The sequence below is a fragment of the Rattus norvegicus genome, chromosome 7 (genome assembly GCF_021556685.1).
Source record: "Rattus norvegicus strain SHRSP/BbbUtx chromosome 7, alternate assembly SHRSP_T2T, whole genome shotgun sequence".
Taxonomy (NCBI): Eukaryota; Metazoa; Chordata; class Mammalia; order Rodentia; family Muridae; genus Rattus; species Rattus norvegicus.
This window is the reverse complement of record NC_141540.1, coordinates 50805086-50827881: the sequence shown is the minus strand read 5'-3', so window position 1 is coordinate 50827881 and position 22796 is coordinate 50805086. Positions and strand designations below refer to the sequence as shown.

General features: G+C 39.5%; 1 protein-coding gene across 6 annotated transcripts in view; it reads left to right on the top strand.

Moving 5' to 3' along the window:
* Mettl25 (methyltransferase like 25) overlaps window positions 1-22796 on the top strand; it is an 80951-nt gene that overhangs the window by 16344 nt on the left and 41811 nt on the right. For all 6 annotated transcript variants that reach the window (NM_001108089.1, XM_087557226.1, XM_087557231.1 and 3 more), the window contains 1 exon segment: window positions 1021-1168. In NM_001108089.1, the coding sequence (NP_001101559.1) occupies window positions 1021-1168 (148 nt within the window).

Genomic DNA, 22796 nt, shown 5'->3' with positions numbered 1-22796 from the left:
AATGTGGTAAACAAGGAAGATAAATTTGGAGTTGCAAATATTTCAATCTTAAGTCTAAGGAGAAGAGGAAGGGGGTATGGGGGGCAGAGAAACCCTGAGAAGTTGCTATGACTATACTGAAATCATAAATCTAATACTAATGTGATCTGTGGACTACCTGTGCTTAGGGTATCTCCTTAAAACTCAAAAGATCATGTAACTTCCCTGAAAGTCTTCAAATCCAAATAGCATAAGTACATGGACATGGATTTTCTATAGAGAGGTCCTACTTGGCTTTATTAATTTACTTTTATGATTCATGCCAAACAATACAAGAATAAATTACTTTGAGATATTGCTAGATTGACAAAATTCTATGCATCTGTACCCAATTCCGTGTGAGTACACTTAAATTAGGATTTGAGTAATTGGAAAAAAGTTTCATAAGACAGGTTTTACATAAAAGTCATGCTAGAAAATTGAAAGCAAAAATACATATCTTGATTTTTATTTTGTTAAATTTGATCGATGAATAAATTAAGTAAACATGTTGGCATTTGATTAGAAATGATAACCTTGTGATGTTTCTGTTTCTTATAGCCATGTTTTACAAGATGGGCAGCCTAAAGAAGTTCTATCAATGAAAAAATTTGGCTAGTATCATATAAACATTTCAAATATCACGTTATCAAAATAGTTGCACTTTTGACCCAATTTTAACCTTTAATTTATAGTATCTAGCTGTTGACCAAATATTAGTTGGTCAAAGAAATGAGAGAAAAATACAAATGAAGACATATGTATATATATAAAAAAAAAGCAAAAACAACAACAACAACAAAAACCATAGAAACAGTAGGAAAGTATAGACATTTTACCTAAGAAGAAGAATTATTCATTTTGAGAGAAAACGATATGTGGTACTTTTTAGGTAGAATTAGTCACTTAAAAGGTTCACATATTTGAAAAGACACTTAAAATCTTTACCTGCGTAGTTTTTAACTCTCCTGTTAATTGCCATTTTTCTTCTTGTCTTTAAAGGACTGTTTGATGGTGGGGTTGCATACTTGTGGTGACCTTGCACCCAATACTCTGCGGATTTTTGCATCCAAGGCTGAAGTCAAGGGAGTTTGCAGTGTGGGTTGTTGCTACCATCTCTTATCTGAGGAATTTGAAAACCAGCATAAAGGTAGTAAGCACTCTGTGTTTCATGGTTCTCATTGATTTCAGTTATCAGGACTGTTTCCTGTTTCTTTTTGGGCAGACTACGACATGATTGTTTTCTTTGTTCTTGAGAATGGATCTCACTGTATATTCTTGATGTCCTGCAGCTCACTATAAAGCAGCAGGCTAGGAACTCGAGGATCCATCTGCTTCTCCCTCCTGAGTGCTGGGATTAGAGCAGCAGTTCTCATCCTTCCTGACACTGCAGCCCTTTCAAACAGTGCCTCATGCTGTGCTGACCCCCCAGCCGTAGGATGATTTTCATTGCTCCTTCATGATTGTAATTTTGCTAATGATGTAAACACCTGATATCAGATATTTTAATCCTGTGAAAGTCTCTCCCCGCAGGTTGAGAACTGCTAGACTTGAGGTTTATGCTACCACACCCAGTCATTATTGGCACTTGAATTAGCATTTGAGATAGCATCTACATTTGCTGTAAATTTAACGTTAATAGTATTAATGAAATTAGATACAATATCACCTTTCTATTTTATGATCATTTCTTTGGCCATAAAAAGGAATTAATGGAGACTGAAAACTGTATATATTTCCAAAATTTTATAATATATAATATCTGTTTTATAAGATATATATTTATAAATACTTCTAAGCTTTGTTTTGATTGTGATAGTAAAGTTATTTTCATAAATACAAAAGTTTATCCTCATTTCCAGTTTTCTTCATTTCTGAAGAATTGATAACCTGACTCTACCCTTCCTGGTTTGCTGACTATAACATACTTCTCTCTCTGGCTGATTCCATTCCCTGTGTGCCACTTTCCCTAGTAGATATCCCATGGCTCTGGCACTGCCACCATTTTTAAGTCCTCACTGAAATCCAGGCTTATGTTTACAGCTTCTTGTAATGGTTTCTTCAGGCCTCCATGCAGGAACTCTTCGGCCACACTCTTAATGTCATTCTAACCACAGAAGATTCTGCAACCCCTTTCTCTCGTATCCTCCAGGACACTGAAGCCAGAACCATATAGCTGATGCTTAGTCCAGATTGCTCTCAGCACGACTTTCTTCTTAGCTCCTGTCAGGATGGCCCAGTAAGTCCAGGATACAGTTTCAACCACTTTTGAAATTTTAAGTCCCATAGTCTTCCGAAAAAGCATGGTGAGGCCTGTCACAGCAGTAGCCCGCTTCTGGTATCTTCTTAGTTAACTTTTTATTACTTCTAGTTAGAGAGGGTGAATCCATGACCACCATGGTGGAAACATGGGAGTAGGTAGACAGGCACTGCAGCAGTATTTGAGAGCTCACATCTTGAAATAACACCCATAAGGTAGAGAGCTAACTGGGAATAGCATGGGCTTTTGAAACAAGAAAGGCCACCCCCAATAATATCACCTCCTCCAATAATATCACAACTTCCCAAAGATTTCTACTGGCGGGACCAGCCATTCAAATATTTGAGCATGTTGGGACCATTTTCATTCAAACTACCATATTTCCCAAAGAAAACTTCTGCAATGAGCCACTGGACTTCTTGTTTGCAGAATTAAGCACATCAAGTTAAACTTGTTTATACGGATGAGTAATGTGTGTATTAGTAGATTGTTCCAAAGAAATCATCAAGTATTGGGACAAAGTACTATTTCCTGTTATGGCAGCTGGATTTTATATAAATAAGGAGGACGGTGTCATAGCCAGTGTTCTGTGAAGAGAGTCCATGACCACGGCAACTCTTACAAAGACAGCATTGAATCAGGACTTGCTTACAGTTTCGGGGATTTAGTCCATTGTAAGTGTGGCAGGGAGCCTGTGGCACACAAGCAGACATGGCAATTGAGAGTTCTACCTCTGGATCCCAAGGAAGCAGAAAGAGAGAGCCACTGGCCTGACTCGGGCTTTTTCAATCTCATAGCCCACCCTCCATAACAAACTTCCTCTAACAGACCAATTTACTCAAAGACCACACCCCAAATCCTTTAAAATAGTGCCACTCCCTGGTGACCTAAGCATTCAAATACTTTAGCCTATGGGGGCCATTATTCAAACCTTCATCTGTTTTTAAGGCACTGGACTTGACACTTTAAGAATTATAAGGGAGGAGCTTGATGAGTGGCTGGTACAAGTCAATATTTCAAGAGCTTGGACAATCGTATAGATGACCAACAGTTCGGCTTAGCAGACACTCATTGAATGTCAGCGGTTCCCACTCTTATGAGTGGTGATGATAGAAAGTGTGTGAGGTGCCGGTGCCATCTTTACCTTCAAGGAACTTCGTTGCTTTTTTGTTTTTTGTTTTTAAAGAACAGCTTAATTGTAGGAACCTTAGTAAGTTGTAAAAATAATTTAGACTAGGAAATGGAAGAATAGAATATTTGAATGCGCATTATTTCCTCATAGTCTTTTCTGGAATAAAAATATATATAATACATTATTCCTATATACACCTTTTGTTATTTTAGCACAAACATAAACCATTCTATTACCTTCTATTTTTTAATATACTTTGATGGTCTTTCTTTATTGGTACAAAGCATATTCTCAAGTTTTTTTTATCATTCCAAAATATTTATATACCATGCTTATATATATGACCCTAAACAGTAAATGTTTGTATAAAATCATGGCAGTTCTAATGAACAAAAAAAAAAAAAATAGTTTAGTCGTTCATATAACAGTGAGGAAAACACAGAGTTGGGCACCTGTGTTTAACTCTAGTTTCTTCTGACTTTAGCTTCAGTGGAGTGCGGTAAAGGTTCTTTGCTGTTCCAAGTATAGTATATGGCATACTACTGTATTTATAAAACTGATATATCTGCTGCAAAGTAGTATACCTTTTCTCAGTACAGGGCTTGAAGGCGTGTTCCAGTACAGTCATTCACAGTCTATCTTGAAAAGTAGCGGGGTGCTGCAATAGCTCAGTGTCCAAGGTGGTGAGCATCCAATGCTAATCTGTGGCTTCACTCTCATGCTCACTGCTTCTCTTCATAGCTGCCTTCTGTCCTGTTGTCTTCTTACCCATTCCTTACTTGGCAACAGTGCTTTAATGTCTCTAATGTTCATTGCAATACCATTTTTATAGCAAATGGTCCTTTGTATTTCAGTTTGCTTTAGAGCCTATTTTCTATAGAAATTCTTGGTTCACTTTATTTACTTAGCATGTTGTTATTCATAGGTTAATTTTGAGTAGGTTAGCTTTAAAAAAAAGTCACTGGTTGTTTATACCCTAGAAATGGAAACCTGTGTTAGCAGATTCCTGAGCAGCAGTCTTAGACCCTGCTTAGATGAAGGCAGCTTTCTCGTGGCTACATTATCACTGATAGAACATTACCATTGTTCAATGAGATCACTGGACATTTGGGGTCCCAAAATAGACAGAAAAAAGAATTGTGAAAGTTAGTTATTAGAGACCAACAGCTACATTCTCATTTTCTCTCCTTGTATACTATTTAATGAGGAAATACCAAAATACCAATAGTAATAATAGCCTTATATTTATTGTAAAATAGATGTCGATGTCCTTATATTTTTTCTTATATTTTGTCTTTTGACCCTCATGCAAAGCAGTAAGAATTTTAACATACAAACTTGTGTTGTTCATGTATGTAGTGAGAGGATTGGAGAACTCTATCTTTCCCGATTCTTCTCTGTCTTTCCCGATTCTTCTCTGGTGGCAGCAGTTGGAATGGTGATCTATAAGAGCAGTATATGGCCTACAGAAATCCCACACTGAGCCAGTGCATCCTTTCATATGCACTCAGTCCTCCAACCTCTCAGTAACTCATATTCTCAACTTGTCAGGTTAACCTCTCTAGATTTCCTCCACCTTTCTCAAAACTCAGATCCTCTATATTCTAAGCACTGAAGTACTACTCATGTTGAATGTCTGATGGAGTCGGAGGGTCTTCTTATAGACGTTCAATTTCCAGCTCCCTTTCATTGTACAGAACTGTCTCTGAAGCTTCCAGCTCGCTGTTTTTTCTTAAAAAGCTCTTGCCATTAATTAAAGTCTAAATTAATAAATTGGAAGACCTTCCTGATAAGAGTCTCTTATCTACAGAGAATCCTTGATAGTATCAAATAGGTAGTGATAAACTTTGATCGAGTAAAAATAAATAGTTGTAGCCCAGTGTAACCTGTTTTTCTGATGTATAACTGAAAAGGGCAGAAAGCTGGGAGTTCTGCTTCTCAGTAAAGCAGAGAATAAACAGGAGGACAGGAGTCTAACAGACATTTGGAGTCGATGAAGATGTATGCAACGTGAGAAACTACAAAACCTGGACCTCAAAGAGGTGCACAGCCAAGCAAAAGGAGAAAACGTACAAAAGCAAGTAGTGAGAAAAGAAACTTGGTTTATGTTTCAGTTTTTCCCACACAGAACTTTGTCTTTCATACAAAGTGAGGTAAATTTGGGAGCCAGGTTGATCGCTTGGCCTTTACCACATTGCACTTCTGTTTTCTCCTATCCTCAGCTGTAGTAAAATAGAGATGGGGTACACAGCCAGAATACAGCAAATACAGAGGCAAATGCCAGCAGCAAACCACTGAACTGAGAACGGGACCCCCGTTGAAGGAATCGGAGAAAGGACTGAAAGAGCTTGAAGGGCTCGAGACCCCATATGAACAACAATGCCAACCAACCAGAGCTTCCAGGGACTAAGCCACTACCTAAAGACTATACATGGACTGACCCTGGGCTCCAACCTCATAGATAGCAATGAATAGCCTAGTAAGAGCACCAGTGGAAGGGGAAGCCCTTGGTCCTGCCAAGACTGAATCCCCAGTGAAGGTGATTGTTGGGGGGAGGGCGGCAATGGGGGGAGGATGGAGAGGGGAACACCTATATAGAATGGGAGGAGGAGGGGTTAGGGAGATGTTGGCCCAGAAACCGGGAAAGGGAATAACAATCGAAATGTAAATAAGAAATACTCAAGTTAATAAAGATGGGGAAAAAAATAGAGATGGGGTGAGCCACTCCAGCAGTTTTTTACTACGGTGCTTCTTAACTCTGATTGAACAGCTAATTCAAAGTTACTGTTATTGGATACTAGAGAACTGCCCGTGACCATCCGAATGGCAGGTAGGTACAGAACAGGAATATGAGTGTTGTCAGAAGCCATACAGAATTTTGATGAGCACCACTGTGAAAACAGTGAATTTCTTATAGTTCTTTTAAGACATAGAGTTTGAGAAGATGGTTTGTAGACTGTGTTTAAGAAAATACACACAATACTTATTTTTATTATTAACTTTTTCTGTGCAAAGACTTGGGTAGGACACATATTCAGATGTTAATTTGCAGCTCAGAACCAAAGGTTGATCAGTTAATCCTGATTGTCAAATTGATGAGATTTCGACTCACCATGGAGACAAATCTCTTGTAGGCAGCTGTAAGACACTGGCTAGTTTAGAGTAGGTTAGTTAAAGTGGGAAGACTCACTCTAAGTATGGATGGTAGCAGTTCATGAGCTGGGACTCTTAACTGGATAAAAAGGAGAAAGCAACACGACCCAGGCGATCTTTGCTTTCTGCTCGATGGCTGCGGATACAGTGTGACAGGTGCCTCAAGACCTGGTTGCCAAGATTCCCATGCCCTGATGGACTGGACCCCTGAACTATACGCCAAAAGTAGGCAAGCAACTAAGAGAGTATCTAGGAGAATTTTTACAGCATACAGTTCCTCATTGGTTAGCACATTGTGTGTGTGTGTGTGTGTGTGTGTGTGTGTGTGTGTGTGTGTGTGTGTGTGAGAGAGAGAGAGAGAGAGAGAGAGAGAGAGAGAGAGAGAGAGAGAGAGTATTTAGCAGCCAATGGAATACAAATGCAGCCAGCCTGCCTTTGTATGTGTAATATACACAGTATGATCCTAGTATTCTTTTAAATTATTTTGGTTTTGTTTGTTTTATTTTTAACATGAGAGCATTTTACCTCCATGTATGTTTGTACACCCTGTGCCTGCAGAGGTCAAAAGAGGGCCCCAAATCCTTTGAGACTGGATTTACAAATGCTTCTGAGATACCATGTGGGTGCTAGGAACCAAACCTAGGTTCTCTGCAAGAGAAATAATGTTTAAACCACTGAGCAAGGTTTCAGCTCCGGCATTAGTGTTCTTTACAGAAATAGGAATATGTCACTATATCGTTTAGTCATTATATTAAATCAGCTGAGTTCACAGGGCAAGTGGTTTATGTGCACAAGACTAGCATAATTGCTGTCATATATCAAGCTCTCGGCTCCATGGAGTTCTGTCTCAGAATGGACAAACATGTTATGTGTCCCTCACTTCATATCTTAGGCACCTGACCCTTTATCCTCGCTTATTTGAACAGCTGTTTTGAAGTTTGAGCTGGAGTGTAAATTTGAGTTGTTAATGGTCTTACACAATTTAATAAAAGATTCTGGAATGTACACTGAAGCTTTTTTATGCTTGTATTGACTATGTAAACAATATGTATCTTATATGAATATATTTACCCCATAACACTGTGGTAGACCATAGAGGTGGTCTGTCATGAATGTGAGTTTTCAAAAAAAAAAATCCCCCAATGTTCTGTAAATCATTATAATACTAAATTTATACCATATGTTTTACAAAGTGCTTTTAGATACTTTACATTATAAGCCAGTAGCTCCCAAGTGAACATTAAGTAACAGAAACGGTTTTATAGCAGTGTATTATAGAATTTTATTTTCCAGAGCTTAACAAATGTTTTAATATTTTGACTTGATATTGTCTATTACCATAACTAAGTAGAAATAGTCATATTTCTACTCCTAGAAGGAGTAAATAGTTTTGTCCTTTTTAATTATATATATATATTTAACTTAATATATAATTAATTAAAATATATATTTAACTTATTCACTTTACATCCCACTTACTGCCCCCACCCATTCCTTTTGGGCCCTTTCTTATTCTTCACATCTCGATGCAGCTATTTCCTATATGAATGGAAATGGAGTACAATGAAACATGCCTGAGATGACCCAGACCCACGCACTCCTCCTGATAAAGGATCCTCAGTCTTGTCCAGGCATCCGTTATCAGGGAAATTAAGCCTTCTGTAACCTTAGCACTAAGGGAGTCTCGTGTATTGTAAATTATGGTGATTCGGTTGAGTTAGGAGTGGGTATGAGACAGGATTGTTAGCAGTGCAGCGAGCGAGCACAGCGCCTAGGCAGCATTTCTGTCTGGTTTGCGGCTCCAGTCTGTCTTTGTTGCTCTTAATTTTTTTTTCTTTTTTTTCTTTTTTCTTTTTTTTACTTAGTGTAGAGGGTGTGGAGAAGGTGTCAGGGCTTGTGTGCGAACATCAGAGAGTGCCCTTGTGGATTCTGTCCTGATTTCCCACGGGTTCCGAGGATTGAACTCAGGTTGCCCAACTTTAGCAGCAATCGTGCATCCCCGCTCAGCCCTGTCACTGGCCTGCTTGTTCTTCAAGCCGTCCACAGCACAGGGATATCTGCCACGTTTTGGATTGGCTTTGTATATTTGTCTGTTCAGCCTAACAGAAAGGTCTCTGCATCTGGCATTAAAGTGCATCCTTAGAAATGATCAGTGCTCTGAGTGAGCTTCTCTGGTGAGTCTGAGGAATGAAAGGAAAATGCTCCAAGTTTAAGCAACTATTTCACTAATTGGGAGGTACTGGGGGGACAGGAAGAGGGGAGGTAGCTAGAGTCCGATAGTTTCATTGGCCTTCTTCCCTGGCTCTTCTAGATCAGCTCTGGCCAGGGAAGTGATCATACATCCTTTCCCACCTGCCTCAGCACCACCAGGAAGTCTGCGCAGCCACGGTCAGGCAGAAGCCTGCCTGGAGCTTGTGCTCAGTCTTTGCAGGTTTCCTCACAACCTTATTCTTCACTTGGCTTCTTAGTCTGTTGTTTAATAGGCAGCAAATTGTCACACACACCATTTGGAAGCATCTTTTATTCTGATACTTATATTTCTTATCAAAAAAAATTGTCAAAGGTGAATGAAAGCTACTTACTTTGTCTGATCCACTGTTTGGGTTTTAAGAATTGGTTTCATTGCTTTATTAGAGCTGTGTCATCTAAACATGTCTAGAGCCTGAATAACAGCATGCTGAGTTTGAAAATATAACATTTTAAAATCTAACATACTTGGTGAGAAACTGGCTTTTATTATGTCTCTGTTTTTCCTGATATTTAATGTGTGGCATGAAAGGCTGTAAAGATGACAGTACTCTATAGAACTATGACTATTCTCTTAGTAAATATAATCATAGTGAATTAATGCCATCAGTGCATCAGTGTTTGTCATTACTGTCCTATCAATGTAGCCCTGACAGTGTCTCTTGTATGTCACTGTGTACTTTACTAAGTGAACATATTTGATGGCACAGAACTCTCTAGCTGGAAAATTTAAAGATGTTAAAATGTATTGTCTTCCAAATCTCTCTGTGTGTGTGTGTGTGTGTGTGTGTGTGTGTGTGTGTGTGTGTGTGTGTCTGTATGTGTTTATTTATGTTTATGTGTATGGGATGTCTAGTGTACTGAGATTAAATTTTATCAGGTTAGCCTGATTTTAATTGATATATTCAGGGAATCTGTTAGTATTTTTTTGTCATCGTTGTTGTTATTTTTGCTTGTTTGGAGACAGGGTTTCACTGTATAGCCCTGCTTGGTATGGAACTCACTGGTTAGCTCCAAACACAGCAGTCTATCTGCCTCTGTCTCCCAGGTGCTAAGATTAAAGGCATGTGCTACCATGTTCCAGCTGGTGTGTGTGTGTGTGTGTGTGTGTGTGTGTGTGTGTGTGTGTGTAGTTGGAATTGATTTTGTTTTTCTGTTCTGTTACCATTTGTGTGGGTCACATGAGTTCTAAGATAACTGAAATCCCAAGATAGCCCAAGACTGTAGACAAGCATTTGGTTCCTGAAGGGCCACATCTGCAAAGGCAAAAACCCTATCTTTTAATATTTAACACTAACTATCATATGTGCTGTATAGCAAGCACTGAGTATAGCAACAGGCTTCCAGCCATGATGAGACTAGATCAGTCCTCTGAAGCTGTAGCCAAGCCTCCAGTTTAATACTTTGTTTTCTAAGAGTTGCCTTGGTCACTGTTTTTTTTCACAACAGTAAAACAGTAATAAGAGAAACCAACATAGGAAATAAAATTTAAAATGTCTAATAACTGATTCAATATGAAAGTAAAGACATTTGGTAGGAGAGATCCTGAGCAGAAATAACCACATTGGCCACATTAAGCTCATCCTTAACTAGAATCACTGGTTTCGATTCTCTTCTGCTCATAAACTGTAGTTTCTTTTTTCTGATATTCCTTGAGAAGGAAGGAAAGGTCCAAAAGGTTTATAAACCCCAAAGCTCCTATTCCTTTCCTAGTCTGCGGTCCTTGACCAACAGAGCATACAGTAGAAAACATGTGTGTGTGTGTGTGTGTGTGTGTGTGTGTGTGTGTGTGTGTGTGTGTGTGTATGGGTGTGTATGGGTGTATATGGGCGAAATTATATATCTCTGGTTAATAAGAGTGGTATTGTCACAGTTTGCTGTGATCACCAAAAGAAATATATTTTAGGGTTGTGATACATGTAACCCATCAGTGTGAGTAGAGCCCTGGATTCCACGCTCTAACACACACACACACACACACACACACACACACACACACACACTATTATGATCTACTATATATTTAAAAGTTATAAAAAACATAAAAAAGCTTCAATTTTACAAAAAGGTACTTTTTTCCCCCTTCTAGGTAATATTTATATTTTAGTAGGTCCTTAATGTAACACCATGACACGGGTTAACCTTTTTCTTCTACTATGCTCTCATAAATTTTGTAAATGCTGATGACAATTCACCAAATTGATTTTATAACTCATCAATGGATTGTGTCTAGATGTATGTTGGTAAATGGTTACCCTTACTAAAAGCTGCTTTATATATATGTACAAAATACATATTTTTATTATGTTTTATGTTATTTTATATATTATATCCTGAAGATACATAAATTTATATATATATAAACATTTATATTATATTTAAATTTACATATATTTATGTGTATTGTAAATAATATAGCGCAGAGTTGGGTGTCTAACTAGACTTCTCCTGTACATTTGTAGTGTTGTGTCCTTGAGTAAATCAGCTTGCCTTTGGAGCTCTTCTGTAAATTAGTAAAAGAAGAGAAGTTAACCTGGACGATCTTTGTCTCACAGTTGAAGTGATTGAATACAGCTGTCCAAAGCAGGGTTGTGAGTTAAACTTAGCTTATTTTTACCTAGCATTCTGACTTAGTTTCGTCTCCTTTTCTTAATTACGTTGACTTTACATAACCAAATATTCCGGTTTCCTGCTCTGGTTCTTCATTTGGTTGAGTGTGAAATTTAAACATCTACACCAGTGTTACAGTGCACATAAATTCTCTGTTTCTCAAAGTTTTCATGTTTGGTTTCAAAGAAGTCAATCTAGCAATTAGCATATATATGTATATATATGTATATACACACACATACATATATATACACATATGTGTATATATAAATATATATGAGCTTTTACTTTCTTGGTTAGCAATATTAAGTTTAATAGTTAGTTGACAATTAGAAAGTATCAGGACCTGTCTCACTGTCACCTGAAAAAAGGATCAGGCCTGGCTGTTCTTGGCATTGTTCTTTGACAATTATAAAGCAGGTAAATAAGTTGTCCTTCCAAACTTGAGAGTTTCCTATTTATATAGATTTTCTTACATAGCACATTGCTTTGTTTTTAAAGCTGGACCTATGTCACAGAAAACTTTTTGGCAGTTTGCATGGGGTGAATGCAGATATTTTTAATGCATTTGGCATTCACTATGCAAGTTCTTCACACTCACAGCTGTATCTGATCTTCAGTCAGCTCTATGTTTTCTACAATGTTGGCAATGATTTACTTTTTGCCCTAGGGCATCTTTTAGCTGTCTAGCACTTTCTAGAAATGGATTTTTAATATACTTTCCTACTTTCTTACTTTAGTTTGCACCTCATTATTTTTTCCAACTAATACAACATGTTTTGGAAGCTTATGTAAGGTGCGGTTAGCACAAAAAATTCCACGTTCATTCATAGTAAATAAAAGAAGCCAAGAGTATGAATAAATAAACCTAATACAAAATATAATAGACCTGCTCATAATTAAGAAAGAAAATGAACAAACAAACAAACAAACAAAACCCTAGGAAAATGGCTTGGTTCAGATAGTGCTTGCCACATCTGGACAAGTGTTTGATTCCAGTGTGCATGAAATTGGGTGGCAGCACACATTTGTAATCTAGTGTGGGAGGCAGAGACAACAGGATTCCTCTGGCTCATGGGCCAGAACCCAGTCAGTGAGCCCCACAGAGGGGGGCGGGGGAGTGCAGAGGGGTATCTATCTGAAAAAGAACACAAAGTAACAGGCTCCTGAGGGACAACAGACTTGATCTTTGGCCTCCATGTGTTTGTAACTGGACATGTGTGTGCACTTACATACAAAGCACACAAAAGCAATAGTAAAGAGAAATAATTTCAACTGTGAACATAAACAAACATTAAAGTTAATAGAGTTGGCTGATAGACCTTAACAAAAACTAGTTTACAGTATATTGCACTTACATGCACATCTGGATTTGGATACCTTAGAGAAAATGCTCTTAAGTATATATGGGCTAAAAATACATTGCATTTGGAGTTTTCTTTCCTGAGATCATACACTAATTGTCTAAATTCTCTCATTCATTAAAAACAACAGAAATAAAAGCACAGCCTGATCTATAGTATTCATATGAGTTATTTTGAAAGTTCCACATATATCTTAATATAGTATGGGTTTCAATAAAACACAGCTTCTTACAGCAAAGGGAACCTCTGTCCTACACAGTGATGATATATATCATTAGGGGGCTGTTGTTATAGTTTACTAGAACAGCACTGTGAGCTGTACCAGTCTGTAGTCATGAGTAAAAATAGAACAGTCTTATCTGGACTACAACCTATCACAAACATTTTCATTCAGAAAAATGAATACTTTTTCAATCTGTGTGTGTATACATGTATGTGTGTATGTATATATTCACTTATAAGTGGATATTAGTCCACAAGCTCGGATTACCCAAGATGCAATTCATAGACGACATGAAGCTCAAGAAGGATGACCAAAATGTGAATACTTCACTCCTTCTTAAAAGGGAGAACAAAAATATTTATAGGAGGGGGTATGGAGGCAAAGTTTAGAGCAGAGACTGAAGGGACGGCCATTCAGAGCCTACCCCTCATGTGGCCACCAAAACTAGATAAGATTGATGAAGCTAAGAAGTGCATGCTGACAGGAACTGGCTATAGATCTCTCCTTAGAGACACAGCCAGAACATGTCAAATACAGACGTGAATGCCAGTAGCAAACCACTGAACTCAGAATGGGACCTCTGTTGGAGGAATTAGAGAAAGAATTGAAAGAGCTGAAGGGGCTTGCAACCCCATAAGAACAACAGTGCCAACCAACCAGAGCTCCTAGGGACTAAACCAGTACCGAAAGACTATACATGAACCGACCCATGGCTCCAACTGCATATGTAGCAGAGGATGGCCTTGTTGGGCACCAATGGAAGGAGAAGCCTTTGGTCCTGCCAAGGTTGGACCCCCAGTGTAGGGAATATCGGTGTGGGGGGTGCATAAGGGGAGGTGGGTGGGGAGGGGAACACCCTTATAGAAGAAGGGGATGGGGGCTTAATGGACAGGAAATTGGGAAAAGGAATAACATTCGAAATGTAAATAAAGAAATGTCCAGTAAAAGAAAGAAAGAAAAAAGAATGAATGAATGAACGAATGAATGAATTAGGACTAGGCTGTAGGAACATTTGGTGCACGATAGAAAATAATTAGCCAGCAATGTGATATGAAGAGAATTAAACCTACAAGCAAGACTGCTTTAAGGAGAGTATCAAAAACATTCATAGTAAGAAATCAGTCATTGAGTTTAGGATACATCCACAGTATAATAAGCTGTTAGCTGACTAATTTACAAAGACCCAGTTTGGGGACTAAGGCTCTATAGTGGTTAAAAATACTTGCTTCTCTTATAGATGAACCAGGCTAGGTTCGCCTTATCATCTCAGGCAACTCATAGCCGTAGCTCTTTTGGCTTCCTTGGACACCTGTGGACATCTGTATGCATTACAGTCCCTTCAATCTCTGCTCTAAACTTTGCGTCCATATGCATTAGCATACACACAAGCACACATACACACACACACACACAAATAAAAATGTAAATAATTCTTGAGAAAAAAAATTCAGTTTCCATTGAGCCTATCTCATATATGCCATTGATGAGAACAGAAGGTGTTGAAGTGGCCTAGCTAGGTGTCTGTCCCCTTGAGAAAATAGCATTCCCTAGCAGAGGATAAACCAGACTAAAAGGAAGTAAACAGTGGTTTCACTGTAAGAAAGTAAGCAAGTGCTACATGTCAGTCAAGAGCTAATGAAGATGAGTGGGAAAGTAAAAATACATGCCAGTGAATTCGGAAATTACAGAAGGAAGTAATAGGAAATGATTCTAAATTTCAAGTGTGTTTAATTAGTGGGCAGGGATCCTGTTAGCACAGGAAGAAAAGACAAGAAGAATCCCTGAAGAGATTCCTAAATGTCAAAAGCTTACACATGATAGTAGTAAGGACTAATTATATTGTGAGAGAAAAGCAAAGGACTTTGTCTGCTCAGAATTATTATTTGAAGACAGTGTGGAAGAGACAAAGCTAACAAGGGCTACAGATGCCCCGCTTGACTAAAGTAAAATGATGTAAGAACATGGTTAATAGAAGCAGTGAACTCTGGCTTTCATTCAAGATATAAAAGGCCTCATTCTTCACAGGAGTCTGAGTGAATCTGATAAATGACTTCCAAAGACAATGTTTAACATTTACACGGAAGACCTTCACAGATTGTCAGTTATTTCCACATACTGCGTTCAAAGAGCTGAGCTGTGTTGCCACTCTGATCCCAACAACTAAGGAAACTGAGGCAACTCCAGAGAACCTCACAGTGATGTCCTCTCTATTCGAGGGACGTGGTTTCACAGAACCCCACTCGATGACAACAGTCCTGTAAGTTGCCTTAGGAAGTTAAAGTTCGTAGGTGTTTTAAGTAGGGATTAAGACTATACTTACTTCCTTTCCAGTGCTCACTCCTCTCTCCCATTTCTTCCTCTCCCCCTCCCTCTTCCTTTATTCCCCCTCCCTGTGTTGGTTAATTTCAACTTTTCACAAATAATATGAACATAATGTTTCAATTTAGGGTTTGCATATATTAAATTGACCTATGGGCATGTCTTGGGGGAGGGGGTTCTTAGTTTTTAATAGACCTAGCCCAAAGTGGGTGTTATTGTTCCCTGGTTCAAGGCCGTGGACTGTACAAGAGTAGAGTAGAGGGGTAGTTGAGTACTAACCTCACAGGCAACATGGGTACATTTGATTGTCTCTGCTCTTGGCCATGAGTGTAGTGTAAATAGCTGTTTGGGTTGCTCCATTGGCTTCCATCAACAATAGTCGGTAACTTGGAAATGTAAGCCATTTAAACCCTCTCCTGTAAATTGCTTTAGATCATGGTGTTTGTTACAGCAACAGAAATGAAAGTAGTCCAAGCGGTTTAAAGTGAGGCTGCCTTACAAGCAGGTCGAGTTGTCTGTGCTTGGCTTCTTTGTGACAGTACTAACTTTTTGTGTTCTAAAGCATATACCCTTCTTCTGTCCGCATTGCAACCATGACTACAACTTAGGAAACGTGAAGTCCTTTAATAGCTTCTGCTTTTTCAGTGATAGTTTGCTATGCTGGCAGCATGACTGCTCTTTAACTGGTTGTCATGCTGAATCATCTAGAATATGCAGGATTATGGGTACACCTCTGAAGCCTTTCCTTTATTACCAGAAGTTGCTTGGGAAATCAGAGGATTCTCTGTTACCTCAAGAAGAGTCCTTTCTCATATCACAAGACTCTGCTTTGCTTATGTCAAACTGGGAAATAATTCCATCATTTTACCTTACACCCCATCCCAGAGCTTAACAACTCCTCTTTAGCGGGTGTAGTGGCTCACACCTTTAATCCCAGCATTTAGGAGACTGAGGCAGGTGAATCTCTGAAAGTTTAATGCAATCCTGAACTGTATAGTGAATTACAGACCAGCCAGAGCCTTGTCTTGTAAGACCTTGTCTCACCAGACCACCCTAACGTTCAACATGGCAAAACAAACAAAAAAATCACAGGGTACTACACCAGATGTTGAGCCGTCAACTTCAAGTGTGAAATCCAAGAAAGCTATGACTTGCCATCAACCCAAAACCAGAACTGCAGGCAAGAACAGTCAGTCCAGTTCCGAATGTAGTGGGAAGGTGTAAAAGACTACCAAGAAGGCCAAGAAAACCCTGCCAAGCATCCCCCCCAAAAAAGGCTTCAGAGAAAACCGCACCACCTTCAAAAAAAAGATTAAAACAGGCCAAAAGTATCAGTCACTACCGTCATCTAATGGATGAGATGACAAGTTCTGAAACAGGACCAGAGCAGAGCAGAGCAGAGAGCTCCAGTGTTTGGAGGCGTGATCAGGAAAGCCAGTAGCCTCAGTAAGCCACCAAAGACCTAGAAATCCATTCACAGGTCTGACACCTGAGCAGTGTCAAACTGTGGGGATCCACCATTTATCACACAGTGCTTTGACACTGATGAAAATAAAATCAATCTGATATGAAAAAAAAAAAATCCTTGTCTCAAACACACACACACACACACTCTCTCTCTCTCTCTCTCTCTCTCTCTCTCTCTCTCTCTCTCTCTCCAAAAACAAAAAAGAAAGAACAAGTGAATGAACAGACCCAAAAGCACCAGTTGAGTTTCTTTTAGGACTCTGGTGAATAATTATAAATACTTTGATTTAACCCTGTGTTCTCTCACTTCTCAGTTGCAAACTCCTACTTCTACAGTCTTACAGTCTCTCAAATTTAGAAGAACCAGAACTCTCACTATATGGAGCATCTGCTCTTAACACTTTATTTTTTATATAATGAAAACCTGTGCTTTCCCCTGAAGAAATAAATACACTTCCCTAGCAGTATCCACTCTCTAGTCACACCTCTTGTTTGGGATAATTGTAAGCCACTCAAGGCACTCAGTGGCCAGGCCCCTCCCTGAGGCCCTCCAAACAAAAGGTTCCACCCATAGAACGTTCTAACATTCCTACCTACTGGGCCTAGGCCCAGCCTACAGAGTTAAAAACCCAAGCTCTAGACTTAAAAACCCACCAATGCTCACCCTGAAACTCTCCACTCCCCAAGAAACACTGTATAAACCCTGCCTCCCGCCCAGTTCTCTGCTGCTTCTTGCCTAGCAGAGGCAGCCACCCTCCTGGATCCTGCTCTCCTGATAAATCTCTGTGTGAGGTTTGTCGAACAGTGTAACTTTGTGGGATTCATGGCTCCCAGCTGTCAGGCTCTTTCCCTTTAGAATTGTAACACTTTTACTTAGAGCCTTTTCCCTGGGAGATGTACTACTTAGAATAATTACCTCCTTACAATTCATTGCTAACTCCAAGGTTATAGCTGTGCCCTAAAGCTGTGTCAGAAATCAACCCTGAGACTTGATGTTTACAGCCACAATAATTTACTATTTCTCACAGTTCCTATAATTAAGAGATTAGGGAATAACATGGCCCTAAGTTTCTTACTATTAACTTTTGTTCCTGATAATGATATTCTCCAAGGGTTTTTTTTAATTGGTATTTTTTATTTACGTATCAAATGTCATCCCCTTTCCCGGTTTCCCATCTGTAAACCCCCCCATCCCATCCTCCCCCTTCTTCTATGAGGGTGTTCCCCCCAACCACCCACCCCTTCTGGCCTCCCTGTCCTGACATTCTTCTACATTGGGGAGGTCCAGCCTTGGCAGGACCAAGGGCTTCTTCTGCCATTGGTGCCCAACAAGGCCATCATCCGCTACATATGCAGCTGGAACCATGGGTTTGTCCATGTGTACTCTTTAGGTATTAGTCCCTGGGAGCTCTGGTTGGTTGGCATTGTTCTTATGGAGTTGCAAGCCCCTTCAGCTCCTTCAGTCCTTCCTCTAATTCCTCCAATGGGGACCCCGTTCGCAGTTCAGTGGTTTGCTGTTAGCATTCGCCTCTGTATTTGACATGTTCTGATTGAGCCTCTCAGGACACAGCTGTATCAGGCTCCTGTCAGCATGTATTTCATGGCTTCAGCAATATTGTCTAGGTTTGTTGTCTGTATGTACATGGGCTGGATCCCTAGGTGGAGCAGGCTCTGAATGGCCATTCTTTCAGTCTCTGCTCCAAACTTTGTCTCTGTATCCCCTCCTATGAATATTTTTGTTCCCCGTTTTAAGAACAACTGAATCATCTGCACTTTGGTCATCCTTCTTGAGCTTCATGTGGTCTGTGGATTGTATCATTGGGTAATCCAAGCTTTGGGGCTAATATACACTTGTAAGTGAGTGCATACCATGTGTGTTTTTTGTGATTGGGTTACCTCACTCAGGATGATATTTTCTAGTTCCATCCATTTGCCTGTGAATATCGTGGAATCATGGTTTTTAATAGCTAAGTAGTACTCCATTGTGTAGATGTACCACATTTTCTGTATCCATTCCTCTGTTGAAGGACATCTGGGTTCTTTCCAGCTTCTGGCTATTATAAATAAGGCTGCTGTGAACATAGTGAAGCATGTATCCTTAGGTTTGTTTTGTTGTTGTTTTGTTTTGTTTTGTTTTTTGTAGAAATTCTATGTTCTTTTCAATCTAGTACTAAGTAAATTTTTACCATCTAGATTTTATTTATCATTCTAGGAGAGTCTGTTTACCTATTCCTAGACATGCAAGCATACTTTTATCTTGTATGTATTGCAAAGCAGTTGTACCTTTCATTATAAAACCATTGTTTGGGGGTGAGAGGATTTTTTTTTTTTTTTTGGTTCTTTTTTTCGGAGCTGGGGACCGAACCCAGGGCCTTGCGCTTCCTAGGCAAGCGCTCTACCACTGAGCTAAATCCCCAACCCCGATTTTTTTAAATATATTTGTACTTTTTCCTTTTATTTCACATGATATATTCTGATTACAGGTTCCTTTCCCTCCCACTTCCTCCCCACTTCCCCTCCTATCTGGGTCCACCATCTCCTTTCTGTCTTTAATTAGAAAAAAAAAGACATGCTTTGAAGGGATAATAATAAAGATCATAAGATAAAAGACAAACTATCCTATGCACCCTCAGGAATCTTATAAAAGCACTATGCTGCCTCGGTTTCCATGAGTTCGTATATGCATAGATTGTATTGATTCCGATGGCCTTGTTTTCTTGGTATTCTCCGTTTCTTCTGGCTCCTATACTCTCTGCCTCTGATTCCCCCATTTGGAGTTCCCTGACCCTTGAGAGGAGGGACTTGATAGAGACATCCATTAAGGGCCGAGTGTTCCGTGGTCTCACTTTCTGCATGATGTGTGTCTGTGGGCCTCCACATCTGTCCCCATCTGCTGCAGGAGGAAGCTTTTCTGATGATGGCAGAACAAGGCACTGATCTTTGAGTATACCGACATGGCATAAGGAGTTGTTTAACTGCTTCTATTTTAATAACAGTGGTGTTTGGCTTTACCTTAGGTCCCTGGGCTTTCTAGTCTCAGGTCTTGGTCACCCAAGCAGTGTGGTGCATGATGGAGTGGGCCTAACGTCAGGTCAGATTTGGGTTGGTCACTCCTACAAGCTTTGTGCCGCCATTGCCCTAGCATGTCTCCTAAGCAGGACATCAGTGTAGATCACAGGGTGTGGCTAGGTTGGTGTTTACATTTCTCCTTCGGTAGCTTCCCTGGGAATGGAGGCAGAGAGGAGCAGAGGCTACAGAGCTGAAGGAGAGTGAATGTCTGAAGCTCACTCACCTGACTCACAGAGCCATGTCTTTCCGTGGGAGGCATGGCTGGCAGGTTACCAGGGAATGCCTGCCGAAGTTGAAGGCTGGAATTCTGTGAGGAGTGGAGGCAGAGAAGTGTGGAGAAGCTCTGTGATCTACTAAGATGGAGGGCGTATGCTGCCTCTAGTGTCTGCCACAGAGCTGGGGATGAGAGTAAGGAGTGAGACAGACAGACAGACAGATAGAGACAGACGGAGAGACAGAGAGACAGACAGACAGAGACAGAGCGCGAGCAAGCACTGAAGACCTACAGTTAGCTTCCCTGCTTTCCTTGGGGGTTGGAGCTTTAGTATTTTGGAGGTGAGGCTGTTGTTTTGTTTCGTGTAAGAATCGGTGCTATATTCTTTAGTAAATAAACTGGCTTTCATACAGTTTTTCAGTGGGATAAGGTTGTTCGCTTATAGGTATTTGGTTGGGGTTTTAGAAAGAATTGAGAAATTGCTATTCTGTCAGGATTTTTGAGTTAAGGTATTCAGCTATTTGTGGAGAATATCTCATTAGAAGGATGGGGACTTTTGTTTACTTGTTTATGGTATTTCACGGAATCATCCACGATACGGTTGTTCCTCAGTTTCTGCAGGCTGTTGGTTACAGTCTCCTCCTAAAATGAAGTTGTCTAGTTCTTCATATAAAGTAGTATAATGGCATTGCACAACCTATATAGAAAATCCTCTCTACCTTTAAACATCATTCAGAGATTAAGGAGACACCTAAATCTCATAAATGTAGATGTTATATAAAGAGATGTTATGCCATCTTGTTTAGGGAATAATGACATGGAAAAGTGTATTTGCCCATGTTCATTTAGTACAGACTGAAATTTTAAAAACATGTTACACGTTAGTTGATGTACCTACAGACATGGAAGATAGGAAACAGAGGCCAACCATAATCCCATAGCTTACTTTATCATTTGATTTACATTTCTGTTCAATTACTACATCCACTGAAAATAGATTTCTATAGTATTAGTACAGAACTATCTGCTTCCTGTTCTTTTAATGCTTTATGGGTATTCCCTCATCCCATGAGGTTTGCTTCTGAATAAGATCATATTGATGTGCAAGCTTTACCTCACCCTAAGATTGCTAAGAAAAACTTGAGGAAACCTAATAGGTTCAGAATCAGAGTGAAAGTGGCCTAAACAGTGCAGAGGGATGTTTCTGTTTCAGTCCAAAGACAACAGCTAGAGATGGTATGGGAGCTGTCCATTATAAACAGCTTCAGAAACTCCATGCACTGTGCCTCTAGTTTCTGTATCCGTTGGTCTACCACAGTAATCACATTCAGCTAGCGAAATAACGGAGAGAGGAAGAGTGTGTCCACCACATTTAGCATGAGTTTGCGTCCATTGCTACACACATTCAACTGGCCAAAGCCTCATCCTATAGGAGTAGTAACTATGAGAAACTGTGACTTTTAGTTGGATCTCAACTACTAAACCCTCCCTGTGCAAGAAACAAGGAGAGGATGGAATCAGTTTTTATTAGTAAGAGTTTGTTCTAATCACAGTAAATAAAGCAGCATACCTGCTCATTCTTTGCTGTAATATCTGGCTATGATAATCCTTCCATTAAGCAACAATCGATGTCACAGTTAAGTCATAAAATCTTGAGCAAGACTCAAACCATTTTTCCAGGTAATCTAAAACATAGAAATAGTCCAGGGAGCCCTGCAGTCTGGGAGGCTTCAAGGGCTTCATGACTCTTTGGTAACAGCAGGGAGATGGATCGGGAGTGTGCGTTGATACAGCTTACTGTCTGACAGCATGGACTCTCCAGTCGCACTGCCCATGTGACAGCGTATAAATCAACATGATGTCTTCACTCGGCTAAGTGCGGTTTCCCCATCTGAAATGTAGGGAGAGTAGTATACCTAGTCCATAGGATTGCTACAGAGACATCACACATTTACATTTAAAGCACTCACTGTAGTAGTTCATAGTATTGAATACCACATCAGTACTAGAATGATACATGTGCTCCAGCTGTGAAGGCAGGGGAAGAACCAGACTTTGAGTCTGGCTTTTGGTAAGGTGTGTTAATGAATTTTAATTTAATACCTCGATGATTTACTATCCACATAAAATTTAAACTTTATCTCTTTTAATCAAAATTCACCCAATCCTTTATAGTACAAACATTTCTTAGTAGAATAGACCTCTATTGCATTTTTCTTTAAAGAATTTTTTCCAAGTTGCAATGTATGTTTATCTCAATTTTTAATTATTTCTCACAATTTTAATAACATTAATATCTGTTTCTGAGGTCTCAATTTAAAATACAGATCGTTTCTTTGTTCTCACAGTGTAGTGGCTTTATCCGTGTAAGGTGTTTGAGCCTCAGCAGGTTGTGTCCATCTCAGTTGGTTGGCAGTAGAAATGTTGGGTTTTGTCGTCCTTGTTTAAACTGCATAAGTGCAATTGAACTAAATGGCAATGCACAAAAAATATTACGGCCTCTTAAAACAATGAAAAAATAAGAGCCCATACAGCTGTTCCATTCCAGAAAAGACACCACAGTGACAGGGAAGATGATGCTTCAGTGTTGTTAGGAATGAAGTCATACTGTTCTTCAATAAATTGCCAGCTGCTGTTTCTTCTTCCTCTTAGAAAGATGGGTCCGCAGTAAATGTCTAGTATGTCAGTGGTTGTCCCCTCTGGTTACACTAAGCAGGAAG